The 21,485-nt window shown below is 36.3% G+C and overlaps 1 protein-coding gene across 3 annotated transcripts in view; it reads left to right on the top strand.

Moving 5' to 3' along the window:
• Mtdh (metadherin) overlaps positions 1 to 21,485 on the top strand; it is a 57,812-nt gene that overhangs the window by 24,589 nt on the left and 11,738 nt on the right. Inside the window, exons 3-8 of one of the 3 annotated variants that reach the window (XM_041637564.1) lie at positions 4,923 to 5,007; positions 5,697 to 5,873; positions 7,308 to 7,373; positions 8,560 to 8,796; positions 13,940 to 14,038; positions 20,623 to 20,747. In XM_041637564.1, coding sequence (XP_041493498.1) covers positions 4,923 to 5,007; positions 5,697 to 5,873; positions 7,308 to 7,373; positions 8,560 to 8,796; positions 13,940 to 14,038; positions 20,623 to 20,747 — 789 coding nt within the window. The remainder of the gene's footprint in view (positions 1 to 4,922; positions 5,008 to 5,696; positions 5,874 to 7,307; positions 7,374 to 8,559; positions 8,797 to 13,939; positions 14,039 to 20,622; positions 20,748 to 21,485) is intronic. The other 2 variants (XM_041637566.1, XM_041637565.1) reach the window with 2 other exon arrangements.

The following is a 21,485-nucleotide window of genomic DNA, read 5'->3' as shown; positions in this document are numbered from 1 at the left end:
GTTTTGGAGATCAGAATATGGGATTGGTGAAGATCTTTTCCCATTCTGTAGGCTGTCATTTTGTCTTGTTGACTGTGTCCTTTGCTTTATAGAAGCTTTTCAGTTTCAGGAGGTCCCATTTATTGCTTCTTTCAGTGTCTGTGCTGCTGGGGTTATATTTAAGAAGTGGTTCCCTGTGCCAATATGTTCAAGTGTACTTCCCACTTTCTCTTCTATAAGGTTCAATGTGACTGGCTTTATGTTGAGGTCTTTGATCCATCTGGACTTGAATTTTGTGCATGGTGATAGATATGGGTCTATTTTCATTCTTCTACGTGTAGTTATCCAGTTATACCAGCACCATTTGTTAACTATGCTTTCTTTTTTCCATTTGATATTTTTTGCTTCTTCATCAAAAATCAGGTGTTCGACAGTGTGTGGATTAATATACGGGTCTTCTATTCGGTTCTATTGGTCCTCTGTCTGTTTTTTTTTTTTTTTTTATGTTTACAGTGTTCTGCCTTCAGGCCAGAAGAGGGCACCAGATCTTATCATAGATGATTGTGAGTCACCATGTGGTTGCTGGGAATTGAACTCAGGACCTCTGGAAGAATAACCAGTGCTCTTAACCGCTGAGCCATCTCTCCAGCCCCCCTCTGTCTGTTTTTATGCCAATACCAGACTGTTTTCAGTACTGTAGCTCTGTAGAAGAGTTTGAAGTCAGGGATTGTGATGCTTCCAGAAATTCTTTTATTGTACAGGATTGTTTTGGCTATCCTGGGTTTTTTGCTTTTCCATATGAAGTTGAGTACCGTTCTTTTGAGGTCTGTGAAGAATTTTGCTGGGATTTTAATGGGCATGGCATTGAATCTGTAGATTGCTTTTGGTAAGGTTGCCATTTTTACTATATTTACCTACCCAAGAGCATGGGAGATCTTTCCATTTTCTAGTGTCTTCAATTTCTTTCTTCAAAGATTTAAAGTTCTTGTCATACAAGTCTTCCACTTGTTTGGTTCGAGTTACTCCGAGATATTTTATGCTATTTGTGGCTAGTGTGAAGGGTAATGTTTCTCTGATTTCTTTCTCGGCCCATTTATCATCTGTGTACAGGATGGCTACTGATTTTTTTTTTTTGAGTTAATCTTGTATCCTGCTACATGACTGAAAGTGTTTATGAGGTTTGGGGTCACTTATGTAAACTATCATCAGCAAATAAATAGTGAGAGTAGTTACTAACAAATCTTAATGTACTTGAGTGAGTGTAATTCTACCCTTTTTCAGTGTCTGTCCTTTGAGGAATGGGCTGAGGAGAGAGTTTGTCTGTACCAGTGAATTTAAACTTACAAGGGCATGGATAACCGGTTGTTTATTTACATGAGCATAGGTATCCAGTGGCTACACTACTGAAAGAAAGTTTCTCCTTTCCCCTCAGAAACCATTAATTGCATATAATGCTTACAAAATTAACTGCATGTAATAAATCAAAGAGGGACTGGGCCTTGTAAGCACCTCCTCACTTCATGATGGACTGTTGACAAGCTTCATCTTGTACAGTGCAGATACTGGGGGCTAAAGAGGTAAAAAATGTAATGGTCATATTGTGTCTGGAAACTCTTATATCCTTTCCACTTCCTCTTGGTGTTCACTGAGCCCTGGAGGGAATGACACAGGTGTTCCATGCAGGGCTGAGCATTTTAGTAACTTAATCTCAGTATTTTGAACAATTGTGAGTCTCTGAAGTAACCACTGCCCATTGCAAAAAGAAGCTTCTTTGACCCAAGCTTATAGCAGCACTAATCTGCTGTCATAAGTAAATACTTAGAAGGCACCTTGACAGGTACATTGTGTCCATTTAGCAAAATCATAGCAGCTTCCTCACTAAGACCTATGACTTCATCCTTACCACAGCCTTTTTAATGTTTCCAGTACCAAATGTGAATTCCTGCCTGTGGAGCAGGCCTCAAATCCAATGAGAGTAATTGGTTACTTCCTGCCAGTGATGCCGTTATTGTACCAGTGCAGACATTTGCTGGCAGATCAGACTAGCATGCAGGACCCACAGTTGAGTAAGACTGTTGCTGACAGTTCTCCCCCAGCAGCCTATGTAGCACTAAGGCAGCAGAGAGAAAGCTCACCTCCACCTTGATTTGTATACTACATAAATAATTTTATGTTTAATTATTATTAAATGTGCTTTTGCAGTTAAATTAGCCGGAATAGCAGGTTATTTGTAAATATGGAGTCTGGAGTTAGAACTGGACCTTATTCCTAGTTTCACCCATGATCTTAGACATTTTCTGTAATCTCCTATGACCTCAATTTTCTTATCTATAAAGGGGGGATGCTTACTATAGGTTCTGGAGACATAGACTATCTGTTATAGCAACCACTTGCTACATGTGGATATTGAATACTCAAAATGTAACTAATCTGAATTGAGATTAAGTATAACATACACTGTTTCAGATGGATTAGCCATGATTACACCAGATGCCAAAGACTTAGATCACCCTCCTCTTTATACTTTGTCATTGTTATTAAAATACATTTTTTAATAATTGGTTACTGTTGAAGTGATAGTATTTTAGATATATTGTACTAGTTGTCTAGCCTAATAAGTTATGTTATAAAATGTTAATATACCTATATAGCTTGAGTAAAGTTTTATTGGAACAGGGTATGAGTTCATTTTTATGTTGTATATAAGCCTGCTTTTATACTACAAAGTTATGTGGTTATCACAAAGCCACCAGGCCTTTAAAACCTAAAACACTTGATTTTCCAGTCTTTAACCAACAAAGTTTGTTGTACCTGCTCTAGCCTGTAATAGATATTCAGTGTATTATCGTTTCCTTAGAATGGTTATGGCCAAGACAGAAATAAGAGGTTGTTTAGTGAGGAAAGGGAGATGGGGAATACTTGCTAATGGACTAAAGAAAATGATGATGATGATGATTTTACAAGTTCTTTGAATATACTGAAGCCATTGAATTCTTACAAAATTTTAATTCTTTTAAAAAGTAGATATGAACAACCTGGTAAATATAATAAAGCAGTATGCTAAACATGATACATGATGAGAACATTCAAAAAGTCAAATGCATATCAGTTAGGAAGAGAATAAAACAACACTTGTAAAAAAGTGATTTAAAAATATACGCTTATGTCAAAAAACAGTTTTTACTACATTTCAAAATTCATACCATTTAAGAATACAGTTTTCCCTCAATCTCTGTCTGGTATTGGCACCTGGACCCCATGCAGATACCAATCAATTTCTTTAGGTGCTTAAATCCCTTATACTATAAAAAGTTAACTATTTGTAATATCTATCATATATACCCTTCCATACTTTTGTGTCTAAATAATTTACAGTACTTAATAAACTATAAGTGCTGTTTAAATAATTCTTATACTATATTGCTCAGGGAGTGCTCACAAAAAATCTGTACAGGTGCGTTTTATTCCCTCGTATGTTTTCAATATGAAGTTGATTGAATCCATAGATGGGAAACTGACAGGTATGTCAGTCTGACTCTGTCTGCAAGTTCTCATGTAGGAAAGCACTTAGATATCATCTGCTTGGTTCATTCAAAGTGTGCTTATCGTTGATTCATATTATAAATATCTTATCATTACAATGCAGCCTGTAACTTAAAGATGCTGTGCAGTAATGAGTGACTACAGTTATGTTTAACCAGACATTTAAGGCTGGATGTGGCGGTACACAACTATAATACAACTGTGCCTATGCTGTAATCTGAGTACTCTGAAGGAAGAGGTTGGAGGCTTAGGAATTTGAGGTCATGGTGTGGGATTCCCCTCTGTATGCTGTGAATATCATTGGTAAATAAAGAAATTGGCTTGGCCTTATAGGTTAGGACAGAGCTAGGATGGGAAAACTAAACTGAATGCTGGGAGAAAGAAGGGCAAAGTCAGAGAGAAGCCATGTATTTCTACCAGAGACAGACGCTGGAATGTTAGTCGTTAAGCCACAGCCACGTGGCCATGCACATTAATAGAAACGGGTTAAATTAAGACATAAGAGTTAACCAATAAGAAGCTAGAGCTAATGGGCCAAGCAATGATTTAAATAATATGGTTTCTGTGTGATTATTTCGGGGCTGAGCGTCCAGAAACCAACAAGGTCAGCCCGGGTTAAAGGCGAACTTATTTCAATAAAAACAAAGCACCAAAACCCTACAGTATTGTTAATGTTGTTTCTTTTCTGGATACACCTATCTAAACACAGAAACCATGTGCAGTTTTGGGGAAGCTCTTGAAAGGATGATATAAAATTAGCAGGAAGGGAATTAGAAGGCTGTTCCAGAATTTGTATCTTACTTTGGTATTTTTATCTTTATTGACTTGTTATACAGTCTGAAATATTTTTTTCTCGTTGCTTTGAAACTGACCAAATATTCTGCTTTATACAATTGATATATCAGTTTGTTGTACATAGGGTTTATCAGAAATATACTAATCAAACCATTATTTGGTATATAATTTCTCTCTTGAAAATGGCAGTGGGTTTTAATTTTATTGCCCCTAGAGCAGCATATTACAATACTTTATTTATACTATAATGTAGGACACATTATGTGTAAGAGCATAATGTGGTTTTGGAACCAAGCAGACCTTGAATTTTAACTTCATTTACTAATTTAATGTGACCCAGTAGAGCCTGTGTAATGTTTAATTACTATTTATATCTCCATTTTCTCATCTCTAAAAATGTATTTTTAAAGAATAAAGAAAATTACTGTAATTAGCACAAAGTAACCACTCAAATGATAACCTTATTGCCACATAATATGCCAAGTTTAAATCAAACTTAAATTTTTTACTTGTCAGTATCATACATTTCATTATGTATTTTACTGACTCCTACCTTTTCAAAAACATAGAAAAATAATAAGTAACATTCTATTTTACTATTTCAGTCAAAGAAAAATAAGAAGAAATCAAAGTCAGATGCAAAAGCAGTGCAAAACAGTTCACGCCATGATGGAAAGGAAGTTGATGAAGGTATTTGAGCAAGGGAAAGGCCTATAGAAAATATTTAAATTTTTTAAACTAAGATGTGTGGTATACAGGCTGCATTTGTTTCAGTTAATCTTGTATGTAGCTCTTTTTAATTTCCATAAATTTTAACATAAAGATCTGTGACGTTGTTAAGAAACACTTTGGTTATCTAAATCATTTAAGCATCCAATGGTGCTTATTCTTTAGATTTATGTTTGCTCAATATTCTGAGCAATTGAGAGGCCATTCATCTTGTCTTTGTTTCCAAAAAATATGGTTTGGAGTTTCCCATTTTTCTTAAATTTACCATTCCAAAAAGGCTGTGTGCAAAATTCTTGAATAAGCCATTTATTATCGTACCCTAAACTCATGTATTAGTAGCAGATATAACACTCTCCTTCTACCCAACAGGATAAAAAGATAAGAGACAATTATTTTCTGTCACTTTTCCTAAACCATATGCAAAATTTTTGTTAAAAAACAAAACTAGGATAAAAATAGGTTTTTTGCCTAAAATAACGTGAGATTATAATAAATTCTTAGAGCAAATTAATATAATCAGCACTCTTGGTTTTTAGCTTAATTATCTAAATTTATTATATCTGCCCCATCCCATATTTTTTTCCCCTCAAATCTACAACTTTTTTGTTTTCCCCTTACTGAATAACATTTTTTTTCTCGGGCTATGTCAGGAGCCTGGGAAACTAAAATTAGTCACAGAGAGAAACGACAACAGCGTAAACGTGATAAAGTGCTGACTGATTCTGGTTCATTGGATTCAACTATCCCTGGGATAGAAAATACCATCACAGTTACCACCGAGCAACTTACAACTGCATCATTTCCTGTTGGTTCCAAGAAGAATAAAGGTATATTAGTGGAACATAAGAGTGGTACATCAAATCAAACTCCTTTAAGTCAGATGTACAAATTATTATGTCACAATCTATTTTGATCTGCTAACATCATTGTGCTGATATACCCTTCTTCATGAGAGTATTGTGAACCACATCCTGGTTTACCGCATAACAGCAGTGTTATTAATATTGCCTAATGAATGGCTTATTAAATTAAAATTTGCCTTTCTGCCTTGAGTCACATTAGAAAATGTTGTTGCTTCTTTCCCTCGTGTATGTTGCTTTGCCCAGTCCTCTTACATCTCCATTTCTTACTGTGAATAAGACATTGATTAAGTGGAATATTTATCACCATTCTGCATGTTGGGCACTTTCATTCCAACATGGAACAAGCATGTTGTGGTTAGTGCAGGTTCTGTCTCTCCACCCCAGTTTTGTTATTGTTGTTTTGGTTTGGTTCTTGTTTTGTCAATTTTCTAAGTGTTGATAAAGCTAGACCAGAACTTCAAAGATGATGGAGCCAGTATCCTTCCTACCCAGAACTCAGCTGTGCAAACTGTCCAGCATTGAAAACTACCTTAAGGTAGCACTTTGTACTGCTAACATTTTACCCTAAAGACAACAGTTGCAAAGTGATGCTGCTCAGCTTGATGCAAAGCATTGGTTTATCTCCTTTGTCTTTTGTTAGTGACCTCCCTGTTTTCGATCTCTGGGTTGTTAGCAGATCACCTTCTTAACCTTGCTGTTTTTATGTTTGCTCTTTGTTTGCTAACTTACTGAAATTTACTGCTATGGTACAGCAGTGAGTTCTCCTTATCCATCATGCTATCGTATAGTATCAATAGTTTTAGTATTTTTGTTGGTGACCCCTTTTTTTTCTGATTTGGGCATGCCTGCCTTGCTTGCACCTCTTGTTTCATAGGTGTTTTGAGTTAGTTTGGTTTGGTTTTGTTATATTGTGATAATTATGCTTATTTTGTGCCAGAGATTGGAATTTTATGTTAGAACATGTAATTCTCATTTTTTTGCCATATTTCCTGTTATAATCCCAAATCTGGTAATGCTCTTCTTAAATTGATGTGCTTGCTTCTGGGATTATTGAAAAGGCAGCTCATGTTGAGATGAGGCAAAGTTGAATCCAATTTCAGAGCTCAATTCTCCAGTTCCTCCCTGAAAGAACCTTCAGAATTTAGAAACATTGCAGAAAAACGGGCAATGCTTATAATAATTTATAATTAGGCAGTTTTCCAGGACTCAACATTTTAATTGACTAAAAATGTGATAACTAGACATTCAGTTCCCTGTGGATATGATACATTGCAAAAATCACTCTTTTTAATGTCCAAACTGGCACTTGAAGGAGCAGTTTATTATAGATAACAATTGTGTGTTCTTCTTGATTTAATGTGCATAGTGGAAATAAATCTTATTTCTATTTCAACCCAGGTGATTCTCATCTAAATGTTCAAGTTAGCAACTTTAAATCGGGAAAAGGAGATTCTGCACTTCAGGGTGAGAGAAATTACATGTAACTTAAACTGAAGGCCCATCAAAATAGAAACTTGCGTACATTCTCTTTCCTTACATGAATGATGTTGAAGGAAAGAAAATGGGTTAAAGTTAATTTTTAATTTCTATATTAGTATAATCATAGAGATTTTAAAAGTGGAAAAGGATGCTCACTCACACTCTGGTTTTGAAGTTCTAACTCCTTCCCTTCCTGTATATAAAAGCATTCAGTAATAATTTATGTGCAATTTTGTTTCTTGCTTGTATCATTTAAACCAATACAGAAGGATCTTTGTTGAACATGATTATAATATGCGCATACTTGGGATAAGAAGACTTTACTCTGTATCTTAAGAAAATGTAGCTCTTTATAAATTTTAACTGCTTCCTTGATGGTATCAAATATTTTGTGATAAATGAATATAGTTTAAAGTTATTGGGTGCTTAACAAACAAAAATAACCTAATTCACTCATTTCTCATCGCTGAAGCAAGCAGATCATTATGGTGGCCTAAAGCAGAAGTGCCACTGAAAGAAAAGCACCTTCACTTTAGGCTTGTTCTCGACACTTAATGTCCAAGCATCTCAGTCCTGGCTGCACATCTAGGAAGCTAAAGCATACCACACACAGACTTGTCCTCAGTCCTCACTTTAGTTGGTCTGGACCGGTCCATAGAGTCTATTTAAATTTCTTAGTTGATTCTGACGTGCTGTCATTACACGTAACATAATATACAAAGCTGTATTTAAGGAAAGAATGTCTAACTAAGAAGTCATTTCATAGTGGGTGAGTATTCAGAATATACTAGAATACATCTTTTCAGTTTGCCATTAGTATGCATGTTACATTTTAATCGTCTGTCGACTTTTAAGAGGTCAGGTGTTGTGGTGCATGCTTGTAATCCCAGCACTATAGAAACAGAGGTAGGAGAACCATGAGACTACTAGGAGCTACATAGTGAGATTCTATCTCAGAAATAAGTTTTTAAAGGGATCTGTGGAAACCATGTGAGAACTGTTTAGTTTACTTTTTTCATACTCAAGCTACGTAAAGGACAATAAGAAGGGAGAGAGAGGACGAAGCATAAGCCAAGTTATCATAGAAACTTGAAAATCCCCCCACATACACACACTTTTTTTAACAAGAAATCATGTATCTGTTTTTAATCTTTACATTCTTTTCTTTAAGTTTCTTCGGGATTGAATGAAAATCTTACTGTCAATGGAGGAGGCTGGAATGAAAAGTCTGTGAAACTCTCCTCACAGATGAGTGCAGGGGAGGAGAAGTGGAACTCTGTTCCACCTGCTTCTGCAGGCAAGAGAAAAACAGAGCCGTCTGCTTGGACTCAAGACCCTGCTGATGCTAATGCCAATGGGAAAGACTGGGGAAGGAACTGGAGTGATCGTTCGATATTTTCTGGCATTGGTAAGGATTCTTAGGGGGAAAAGTTAATTTAAAATTGGTAATCTGATACATCTTGGATTTTTTCAGGATTGGTGACAGAAAGCAGACCATCAAACTAGTAGGCATGGTAGTGCGTGCCTGCAGTCACAGGACTTGGAAGGTGGAAGCTGAAGGATCAGGAGGTCATCTTGAGCTGCTAGAGGATAGCCTGGGTTATGTGAGATCCTGTCGTCCCCCAAAAAAGGAAGAAGAAATACTAGCCCTGCCATGCAGAAGTAATAGTGATAATTAAGTTATCTCAGACCCTATGCATAGAATAGAGCAAGTGGAAACTAACACAAATAATAGCATGTACTCTAAATACTGTTTTTACATTCTCTGTCGTATTTGTTCTTTAGTATGGCTGATGTAATTATATATTCTTAGTAATTCATAAATGTAATATGTGAGTAGACGTGATAGATTTTAGTAGTTTTATTGAGTGTAAATAAAATACTAGGCAAGTTTATAGGATCCATTTTTTTATAGTCTACAAAAATGACTATTAGAATTATCTTTTCCATGGATTTTCATGGCAAAAATTAGTAGTTCCCCTATTGAGAGCCATTGCGTTTTAAGCAACATGTGCTTATATGTTATAGGAAAAGAAATCTTTATTAAATATGAAAAACAGCAAATAGGTAAAGGGAAACATGTCATCACACCACCCAGTGGTAGCTATAATTAGTCTTTGTGTTTACAGGCTTTTTTCTCTACTCTGTATGGTTTTTGGTTTTAACATAAACTGAATTGAATGTGCATTTTTATGTTCCTTTTCCCATCCCCAAATTTGTAAGGAAAGTTTTACTTGTTATGAGTATGTTATGAGCATGTCTACTTAATGGCCTTGTGTGCTATACTGTTTAAATATATCATAGTTTACTTAGCTATTTCTGTATTACTGGAAACTGACTTTTTAAAAACTATTTTAGGTAATACATTTAGTGAATTTCTCTAGAATAGATTCTTGGGAATGACTTGTTAAAGAGAACATGAATATGTTCATATTGTCAGTTTCTCTAATACCTTCATCCTCAGTGTAAATGCCTATTGATCATTTTTACTTATCAAATTGGGCTTTTTTTTAGTCTTTTCTGAATTGATAAGCGAAAAATACATTAATTATTTAGTTGACTTTTAAATCATTGATGCAATTGGAAATTTTTTTGTGAATTAATTGATCATTTCTGGTTTTTTTTTCTGGTTATCTATTCATGTTCTTTGACATTTGTCCAATGGCTTTATGCTCTTTGACTTTTTAAATTGAATTGTAATTCCTCATATAGTAAATTAATTTTTTCTCTCCTTTTGGGGGTTTGGTTTTGGCTTTGTCAGACAAGTCTGACCTGGAACTTATGGACAGTTCTCCTGTCTGTGACCTTTAAGTGTTGGAAATACAGTTGTGAGACTCCGTGCCCTGCTTAGACATGTAGTTTTTTTTCTATTTTATTTATGGTGGGTATTTTTGATAACTTAGCTTAATATGAGAAATACTGAATACCGGAAAGTTAGTTTGCAAGAAAAAAAACATAACTTCTTCTCTTACTCTTAGCTTTCTAGTCCTTTTCAAAAACTAATGCCCTCAGGAAGCAAACTCCAATTCATTCACTAATACTATTGTTCCAAGTCTGCTCTCCTCACGGAGAGGTCCAGAAACTGTGGAAACACCAAAGTCTGTTTACAAAGGTGGTCCCTAAATCCATACCACCATTTCAACAGAGAAAGTGTCATATTATAGAAGATCAGGTTTTATGGAACAATGTTGGGAATACTAACCTTGTAATATATTTCTAGTTTACTTATAGAAGCTATGTAGTTTCACTATTAGAACATAGATTAGGTGGTGTTTGCCTAGTGTTGTTACAGATAAAATAGCCAGTTAGATGGATGGCCTTCACTAGCTGGATTCAAGATTCTTTTGAAATTGGGGAAAAAAAACTGTATTAAACTAAGTTTGTAATGGATTGTTGAGGAAAGGCAGGTATGACTGACTGTGCTATGAGGAGGTGTGTGTGTGCTCCTTAGAATACAGTCATGTCTAGTAACAGGCACCTTAAAAATGCATGTTAGGTGATTTGTCATTGTGTGGCCATGTACTTAAACTAAGACACCTCATAGGATCACAGTATATTGACCTATTGACCTAAATGTTCTGTTTTCAGAGAAGTATCTTGAAAATAATAATAAAAAAAAGTAGCATGACAAAATAGAATAAGGATAGACTAGTTCAGACAGACCTATTAGGAGTTTTGTGGACATTTATTTATATAACCCATATATACCTCGTATTTAAGTAATTGTCAATATTGTAATGTATGTCAGCTACCAAGTTTGTTGACTCTAAAGTAGTTGCTTAAATTATGATAGTTAATGACATAGTTTATAAAGTGGAAAGAGTAGGCTTGGAAACTGACTGACTTTAAATTCTAGTTATAGCTAAGTAGTTTTCTAAGTATTAGCAAATCAAACAGCCTAGCAGAGTTGATGGAATGATTAGAACTCAGTGTATAGGGAACCCACCTACATTGTAGACACTCAGTAAATAATAGCTATTGCTATATTATTGGTTCTCATTTTTAAAATAATCTATAAATATTGCTATCATAGTATTAAATCTGTACATCTTTCAAGTTTCGTTGCAAATTGAAGGTTGCAAGTGACGTTGTTTATTTTGCCAGCTGCTTGGTATAGTGTGGCTAGGGGATGAGTGCCTCTCACAGAACTCTGCTTCTTTTGCACCTCTCACACTTAGCTCTGCTGTCTCTGGTATGTGAAAACAGTCTTTCATTTAGTTAACCAAACATTCCTGTTTACTTTTAGCACTTGTTATTGCTATCAACATAATTAATATATGAAATAGCAAAAGTCTTGACGTTGTAGGGAACACCAAAGTCCTTGTGTGCCAGTGACTTAGATCTACCACTGGCAATTTATTAGCCTAAATATTCCTAGAAGGCCTTCTCCTTTAGGTTAGAACAGTGGTTCTCAACCTTCCTAATGCTGCAACCCTTTAATACAGTTTCTCATGTTGTGGTGACCCCTAACCATAAAATTATTTTCGTTGCTACTTCCTAGCTGTAATTTTATGAATAGTAATGTAAACAGTCTGTTTTTCCAGTGGTCTTAGGTGACCCCTGGAAAGGGTCATTTGACACAGCCCCAAGGGTTCTAACTCACAGGTTGAGAACCACTTGGCTAGGACCATGCTCTTGTTACTAGTGCACCCACCAAACTTCTGGTTAAATCTGCCATATTTCTATTCATTTGTTTCTCATTATGAGTTTTTAAGTGAGCCTTTCAGATAATATGAACACACATACTCAATAGTGTTTTAGGACCTGTTGATTCAGAGTATACACTATTAGTGATACTGTCAATCCAGCATCATTTAAATGGATAGGTCTTTTATTAATCAGCAGAAGCTATATATGTTAAATATTACATAAGTGGGGGGGGCACTTTTTATTTAAACTATGTGAGTTGCATAGGTTCCATGAACTTCATTTACTGATGATGTTACTTCATGGTGTCTGGAACACTAGCCTAGAATTGGGGACAGCAGACTCTTCCTGTAAAAGCTAATAGTAAGTAGTTTAGGTTTTATAGTCCATAAAACCTATGTTACAGCTGTCAACTGTGCATGATTGCAAGAACGCAACCAGAGATAATACATAGGCAAAGAGTCATTTGATTTTTTTTTTCAACCAAGTAAAAATATGAAATTTGACCAGATGTGGTGGCACACACCAGGGCTTGAAAGGCAGAGGCAAGCAAATCTCTGTGGGTTTGAGGCCAGCTGGTCTACAGAGCAAATTCTAGGACAGAGGGTTGTTATACTGAGGAATCCTGTCTCAAGGAGAAAAAAACAAATATATATGAAGTTCTTCTTAGTTTATGAGCCAGTCAAAATCAGTGGTTGGACTTGGCCTACAAGGGACAGTTTGCTAACTCATGGTCTCTTCAACCACACTTCATTTTCAGGAGTGCAAGTTAATTGCTTCCTTCATTTGATAACTATACAACACACATAGATTTTGAGAAAGCAGTAGGGGCTACTGAAGATAAGTTTATATTTATGTAGCTGAGTGCCTAATATGCTAAATAGTACCACATTTGTTGAGTAGTCTACTAAATTTTACATTAGAAGATATTACTGTTTTGAGTATATAATGAGACATTAATCATTAGTGAAATGCTAGCAAGCTCATCTGTAAGCACGTAGAAATGCATAAATTAGTGAAGACTGAGGGGGAAAGGGATCATTAGTTTTATTTACACTAACCAGGGACCTGTGCTTCCTAACCATTTTTTCCTATCAGTAAGGATCTCTGAATCCAAAGTGAATGTAAGAGTCGCCTAAGGACTCTTATACGTGTGAAATTGTGTATGTGTCTCTGTGCACCTGATAAAATGCTTTCATTTGCATTTTCAATTAATTTGTAGCCATAGAGCAATGGGTTTTGACCTTACTTGCATGGACTGTTGTGCCCCAAAATATATTCAGATTTTTACATAAAGTTCTGGGCATTGGTATTGGGCCACCGCTGCTTTTATCAGGTTCCTAAGAGACCTTGTGATGCCCCACTTTCCCCCCACCTTTCCTTCTCACTCTCCCTCTAATGTACCTGACCATAAATCTTTGAGCTTGGGACAACTCTTGTCTCTGACTTTTGACTTTTCTGTCTCACCTTTCTGATTAAGCTTGTTTCTTTAACTTTCTATGGTCTAAAAGTTGAGCTAACTCAAACATTTTCTAATCATTTTTCTGAGTTCTCAGGACATGTGCATATGTTGAAGCATCTAGCTAGCATCACAATTTTGTGTTTTACTGCTTACCTTTAAGAAAAATTGAGCTTTTTTTTTTTTTCAACATTTTAACATTTGCAGACAACAAAAATTAGACTCTGGATGGTATGAGTGGTGGTGTGGATTAGCTCTAATTATTATCATACCTAATTTAAAATTGCCCTCAATTTTACTTTTCCTTTTAAGTTAACACTTTTGCTATGTCTAAAATTTTCCTTTTAGGAGAAATAAAGTCCATGTGCAAAGTATAGATCTATTGTTATGAAACATCCTTAGGAAAACCCATTTTTAATTTTATTGCATTCATTTTTCATTTAAGGGTCTACTGCTGAGCCAGTTTCTCAGTCTACCACTTCTGATTATCAGTGGGATGTTAGCCGTAATCAACCCTATATCGATGATGAATGGTCTGGGTTAAGTATGTCCTTTTAAATTTTTTTCAGTTACTTTCTGCAGAATTTTCTTTGTAACACCCTGAATTCATGCTTTATGTCTTAATTTTAATCCTAATTTCTACCCTTTCAATGTCATAGTAATATAATCTGACACTCCTATTACTATTTGGAATTTGATTCTGGATACCTATGGGACTAAATCTAACTTTCCATTATGACTGAGGCAGTCTTTCTTGAAGTTGTTCTGTAGGACTAATTTTTAAATTTTTCTGTTTTAAATGAATAATTCTATTTCTCTGGTTTTATTATAAAAGAAGGAATAGAGTCTATAGCAGTGGCTTTGAGTTATTTGTGTGCACATTTTTGTGCTAGTAAACAACCACTTTCACAGCCCAATTTCCAATGAAAACATACGTTTAAAAGAGAATCATCTCGGTGGTGGTGGCTGCACATGCTTTTAATCCCAGAATTCAAGAGGCAGAGACAGATGGAAAAACCAGCCAGGGCTGCACAGAGAAACCTTTAAAAAAAAGATAAAGCAAGCTTGGCATTGTGGGACAAGCTATTCTGCCAGGAGGCAGAGGCAAGGCCGAGTCTGGTCTGTGTAGGTGGGAGTTTCAGCCAGACAAGGCAATATACAAGACTCTGTCTCAAAAATAAAGTAAGAAAGGGAAAAATAGCATGGTCTTCATATTGAAAAGTTCACCATCTTTATTTTAAATTACCGACTTCTAAGCCCCCCTCCATAAGTCCAATTTTCAGAATTTATTCTTTCCTCTAAATTTTCTTTTTGCTGCATTCTTTCCTACCTTGTATATATTCCATCATTTTGGTCTTTGTTTTAGAAAAGAAAGTATAGATTTCATGTTCTTGTGTAAAAGTTTTTTAATTAATTTTTAAAATTATCTTCTGAATTTTTTTTACTTTGACCTTATTTTAATTTTTTGTGTTGAAACCTCCTGAAAGAGAAACTTGATTACTTTTTTTTTTTTTTTTTTCCGAGACAGGATTTCTCCGTAGTTTTTGGTTCCTGTCCTGGAACTAGCTCTTGTAGACCAAGCTGGATAGCCTAGAATTCATAGTGATCCACCTACTGTGCTTCCCAAGAGCTGGGATTAAAGGCGTGCACCATCATCCCAGTACTGCAGTTCTTTACAGAGTGTTTAGTGTGATGATGATAAAAGGCTGTCTACGTGGGACTGGTCTCGGGTTTTTGCTCATTATCACCTCACTTAATACTTAAAACAGTTGTAATAAGCAGATACTATTTTCCCTCACACTTTTCAGATAAAGAAAGTGAAGCAAAAGAAATCTCTTTCTGCAGACCACACAAACAGCTAGTTAAAGGGTGGGTCAGGCCTTGCTAGTCTTGGTCCCCCTGTTCTCTTTAACTCCTGGGTGTGCAGTCACAAATGACAGTGGTAATCATGGAGATGAGCTTTGTAACACAGTGGCTGAAGCAGTCCTTACACATTTAGGGATATTAGGTTAGAAAGATAGAGGGGCCCGTGTCTGAAGATTAACATGAGAGGGAAGGCTTATTTTGTTCTTTGTTGTCCTGGGTTATTCTTTTAGACACGGTCTCACTTTGTAGCCGGCTGACTTTGAACTCTCAGTCTTAGAGCTCTCAGATTACAGGTGTGCACCACCATGTCCAGCTAAGGATGCTTGTTTGGAAAATTTAGTTTTAATCCTGGGTCTAAAATTCAGTATTTCATGTTTTGAGCTTTATCATTTGTTTTGGAATCTATATTGAACTGTAAAACAGAACAGAATCCGTTCTTTCTACTTTGAATCATTTTGGGAAAACTCTATAAGTTATAATGTATCAAGTTGTGTACAGATGCAAAAGAATGGGTTTTAAAGAGAAATTGTCTCTGCTGCTTTTAAGAAAAATAATCATGTCTTCATTGCGGAACTAGGAAAGCAGCAGTAAGGAATCTGAGCTTCTGAGATTAAAGACCACTGAGCCAGCAGCTACAGGCTGTCCTGCTAAACATTTTACCTTACCTGTATGCTGGTTTTCTAATATGAAAACTATTGTTCGCTGCTTAAAAAAGGAAAGTCACATATATTAGATCCTTAAAGCCAGGTGTGTTTGACAGGATGTTTTAGAGGGTAAGGGCACTTGCCTCCAATGCTTACAACCTGAGTTTGATCCCTAAAACCCACATGATGGCAGAGATCTGGTTCATTTCATTTCTACATACGTACACACACAAATGAATAAATAGATAAGTGTTAATCTTATGGGTTTGGTCCTGGTGAGTCTAGAGAGATGGCTCAGGGATTCAGTTCCAGCACCCACACGATTGCTCACAACTATCTGTTACTCCAGTTCCAAGGGATCTGATACCCTTTTCTGGCCTTCATGGACATGGCGCACATGGTATACACGATTCAGGTAAACACACATTACATAAAATTAAACTATAGAAAAAAATGGTGTCGCACACTTTTTATCCCAGCACTCATGAGGCAGAGGCAGGTGGAGCTGTTTAAGTTGAGGCCAGCTTTGTCTATAAAGTGAGTCCAGGACAGCCAGTACTACATAGAGAAACACTGTCTCAAAAAGCAGAACAAAACATTTATATGCATTTGTATTTATATGCATATACTAGTGGGTTTCACTCATTACATACCTACTGCATGTGGGGGTCAATAAGTATAACCCCAGTACTTGGGATGAAGCACACAAAGAAGCAGGAGGATCGGGAATTCAAGATCTTTCTTGACTACATGGTGTGTCAAGTTCAAGGCTAACTTGAACTATTTGAGACTCTATTGTAAGAGAAATTCTATACATATATAATCAAGAATTTTTTATATGTTTATATCTATTTTATATATATAAAATCAAGAACACATCTTCAAGTTTGCTGTGCCATATTGACAGCCTTCTACATCCAAAATTTATTTTTCATTTTGTCTGAATTTTGTTTTTGTGTATATATGTGTGTGTCATCTTTAATGTGGCTTTGGTTTGGATTTTTATTTCTTTTGGGGGGGGTTGTATTCGTTGAATTTAATTATCACTCCTGAATTTATTGAATGCATTGTGTGGTGTATTGTGTTTGCTTCTAATATTAGTTTGTCACAAATTAAAATCAACAATCTCTTAACAACTATCTATCATTGTGGGGCAACACCTAGTCATTACTCGGTCCATAAGGCAGCATGCTTCAGTGGTCCCAATCTGCTGCTTGGAATGTTCCTGGAGAGCCACTGGTCTCTAATCCATAGTAAAAGTTTAGAAACCTGGGGTCTGCTGTGATCAAAAGGACCACCACAGCAGCAATGGGGCAAATTAACTTGATGGCAGGAGGGAAGCCAAGTGAGAAAAAGGCTACTCAGTGGAGGATTGAATGAATGGAGAATAACCTACTGTTTACAGAAGTTTTCTGATAGAAATAGCTGATCCCTTGCCAGATAGGCATAGAGGCAGTCTAGTCTGGTCTACAAAGTGAGTTCCAGGACAGCCGGGGCTACCCAGAAAGAGAAACCCTGTCTCAAAAAACATAGCTGATCCTCAGATTGAATCTAGCAGTTCTTTCTTGAACCCAAAACATTATTTCACGAGCAGATTAAATGAAGAAATAAATTCCTTATTCATATAATATATACATATGTGTGTATACATATATACATAGATATTTTAATACAGCTCTGCATTAAAAGGCATTGGCAGACTCATGTAAAAATTTTGGGGTGGGGAAATTGCTCTGTTTATAAATGAATAAGACCACGCTATGAGTCATTTTCAAGAAAAATATGTTTAAGAAGTTCATTAGGGCAGGGGATATGACTCATTGGTAGAGTTCTTGCCTAGCATGCTCAGAGCCATGTTCCAATTCCACCACTACCAAAACAGACAAAAACTACATATTTCATTAACACATTAAACCTATGAATCTTAAGCATTATTCATTGAAAAATGTCTGGGTAATAGTGTTTAAATTTGGGTTATTAAATTATTAAGTCGTTTATTCGACCCAGTTAATTAAAAAATTGATCTCTATTTAGTAGAGAGAAAAATAGCATAGGATTTTATGTAGTCAGGACAGATTTATGTTTCTGTTAATATTTTTACAGAAATTAAACCAGAGAGTACATATTAAACTAGATTTTGTTCCTCTCCACATATCCTATAGTATTCTTTAAGGAAAGAGCATGTGTTAATATGCTGCATATTTAGTTCTTCTTTATAGTTTCTTTCCTGGCAGACAGTCTTAGAGACATGGCTAATGGACAAGTCTCCAGAGCTTTTCATCAACGAGTTTCCTCACAGTGATACTCTTACATTTGAAATCCTCTAGCATTATCGTTAGCAAATGCTGGTATAAGATGAGCAGTTGACTTATCTGTTTGTGCTTATAAAATGACTGTATTTAAGATATATCAACTATTATATTATTGGAGTTGGGATGTAGTCATTGTAGGACATTTGCCTGTTATGGGCAAGGCACTGAGTTGAATCCTTAGCATTTAAAAAAAAAAAGAAGTATATCTCGTGGAGATTTCTCCAAAATCCATCAGTTTTAACTGATTTTAATGTCACCATTGATAGTTCACACAGTAGCTGCCCTTGTTGAGCATTTACTGCATCTTACATCATCCTGTCAGAACTGCATGAAGTTGGTATAGAGCCCCTTAAGATTAAGAAATTTAGCCAGGTAGGGTGGTGCATGTCTCAAAGAAAAGAAAAGAAAAAGAAGAAAAAGCCGGATTTGGTGGTGAATGCCTTTTGTCCCAGCACTTGGAGGCAGAAGTAAACATATCGGAATTCGAGGCCAACCTAGTCTACAGTGTGAGCCAAGGATACACAGAAAAGTCCTGTCTTGAAAAAAAGAAAAAGACGAAAGGGGGAGGGGTTTTGACCAGTTACATCACATTAAGTGATAAAGGGTTATTAATGGACATTTATTTCACAATACAGCCCATGTTCTTAACCTCTGAATTAGTACTGGCAGAACATCATATCCATCTGCTTGTGATACGTGATAATAAATTTTGAGACAGGAAAGGATTGCCTTTTCTGTAGCATACTTCACACTTGTAATCACTTGTTGCTCATTTTCCTGACCAAAAGTTCTGCTTATTTAAAAGTCTTCTATCGTCTTGAGACTTAGCCCAACCCCACCGTTCTGTTTTCCACAGTCCTCTGGTAGAATGTGCCACTCTTTTCTTCTCAGGTTTATGCATCTCCACTGAATAGTTAGACTATTAGCTGCATACTGGCTTCTGCATACTTATTTGTTTTAGACTATTGAACCTACTTAATGTGGTTCTGCTGCATGGTTAGAGCCTAATAAGGAACTGTCCCATGAGTAGATGAACTTCAATTCTGAGAAGATATACTTGCTATTGATATGTGTCTTTCTCACATAAATTTGTGATCATAATGGGCAAAAGGTTTTGTGTTTTGTTTGGCTTATCTTTGTTTTGTTTTTTGTTTGTTATTTTCTGTGAGTGTTCTCTCAGATCATTGTTGGGTCTTCTCAAATGTGTGTTAAAACTTTTATGAAGATCTATGAGTATCTTTCCTATGAAAAGTAAAAAGTTAGCCTCGGAAAACTAAAATGGCATTAAGCATACAATAGGCAAATTTGTCTCCTTGATCCTAAAATACGTCCTAGTCATGTTTGGCATTACACTAGGAACAGGTCACCGGAACAGATTAGAAATCCCAGAAGCAGTGAAATATGTATAGCTTAGTATTTATTATTAGTAGTAGTAGCATTAAGAAATTATGGGAAATTATTGAAATTTCTTTCAGTTAAACAATGCTAGGAAAGGAAGACTTATGACCATTTGGAAGTAAAGTATAACCTCTGTTATCTTAAACAAAACTTGACTGTAAGCAGATACTATAAGAGTGTATGTGGGAGTGGATGGTTTGTAGGGAAGAGAGAGAAGCATCCCCTCTGGGAATTTCTCTACAATTTTCACCAAGGAAAATTGTAGGCTTGTGCATTGACCAGTGGTAGCTTCCTAAGTAAAATATTAGTGCTTCTGGAGTGAAAGACAGGAATTCAGACAGTTAGAGTGAAGCTGTTTTTGAGATTAGGCTGCCCAAGCTCTGCGAGTTCTCGAATACTTTTAGAGTCATCAGTAACTAATAGAAGAGGAAAGAAAGCAGTTTGTCGTGATTTGCTAAATTTGAAGAACCTAAATCTTAAAGAGCTTATAAAGATGGGAGGAAGTGTATTACAAGGTGACCGGAGGGCATAGAATTTTGGTACTACAATTAAAGCTTAATTCTATGCCCTAGAAAACAAATTGGTTACAAAAATATGACCAGACCTTAGGCTAGGTTAAAGATGGACAGAAGGAAAAGTGCAGGTTTAGAAGATTGACAAAGGGGAGGGAGTCACATTAATAACTAATAAGTGTGTCTCGCGGATCTAAAAGTTTTGCTTAATCTTGTGCCTAGCAGCATTTGGACAAAGGCTATCACATTTCCACTTTTTGCTAGCTCTTAAAATATGCCCAGGGGGTAGCAGAATAGTTTTAAATTACAGCCTAATTCAACATAAAGGATTTTTAGTGTTTGAATTTTAGCTTCTGGCAGAATGACAGATAACTAATTCACATTGTTAACTTTTAGATGGTTTGTCTTCTGCTGATCCCAGCTCAGACTGGAATGCACCAGCAGAGGAGTGGGGAAACTGGGTAGATGAAGAAAGAGCTTCTCTTCTGAAGTCCCAGGAACCGATCCCTAATGATCAAAGAGTAAGTATAAGGAATTAAGTGATGATTATTTGTTAAAGAGACTGAGGAATCAGCGACACACACCTTTAATCCCATCTCTTGAAAGGCAGAAGCAGGCAGAACTCTGGAAGTTCAAGGGCAGCCTGGTCTATAGAGTGAATTCCAGAATAAGCACGCGTCAACATGGGGGGGGGGGTGTTTAGACCACAGAGGCAGAGACAATTGAGTCTCAGGAAGGAGGACATGCTGAACAATATAAGAAACAGCAGAATGAGCCGGGCGGTGGTGGCGCATGCCTTTAATCCCAGCACTCAGAAGGCAGAGACAGGCGGATCTCTGAGTTCGAGGCCAGCCTGGTCTACAGAGCTAGTTCCAGGACAGGAACCAAAGACACAGAGAAACCCTGTCTCGAAGAAAAAACAAAGGAGCAGCAAAGTGGTTAGGGACATTAGGCCTGAAGATTGTCACTGTATTTACTTCCTGGGAATTTAGATCATTTTCATTACAGATTTTGGAGTCAGGGTTAGGGGTATAACTGTTTTAGAGCTTGTGCTTAGCATGTACAATGCCCTGGGTTCAGTCCTTATCCAAAAAAAATTGTGAGCTAAAAGCCATATTTCAGAAAATTGAGTACTTAAGAGGTTAGTGTTGGGGACTGGAGTGATGTGGCTCAAGGGTTAAAATCATTGGTCTTACAGAGGACCAGATTTGATTCCCAACACCCACTTGGTGGCTCACAACCATCTGTAACTCCAATCC

This window comes from Microtus oregoni, unplaced genomic scaffold (genome assembly GCF_018167655.1).
Source record: "Microtus oregoni isolate MIOR12 unplaced genomic scaffold, Mior012 000053F_ref0000044, whole genome shotgun sequence".
In the NCBI taxonomy this organism is placed as follows: Eukaryota; Metazoa; Chordata; class Mammalia; order Rodentia; family Cricetidae; genus Microtus; species Microtus oregoni.
Note: the sequence above shows the minus strand (reverse complement) of the source record. Positions and strands in the feature narration are given on the sequence as shown.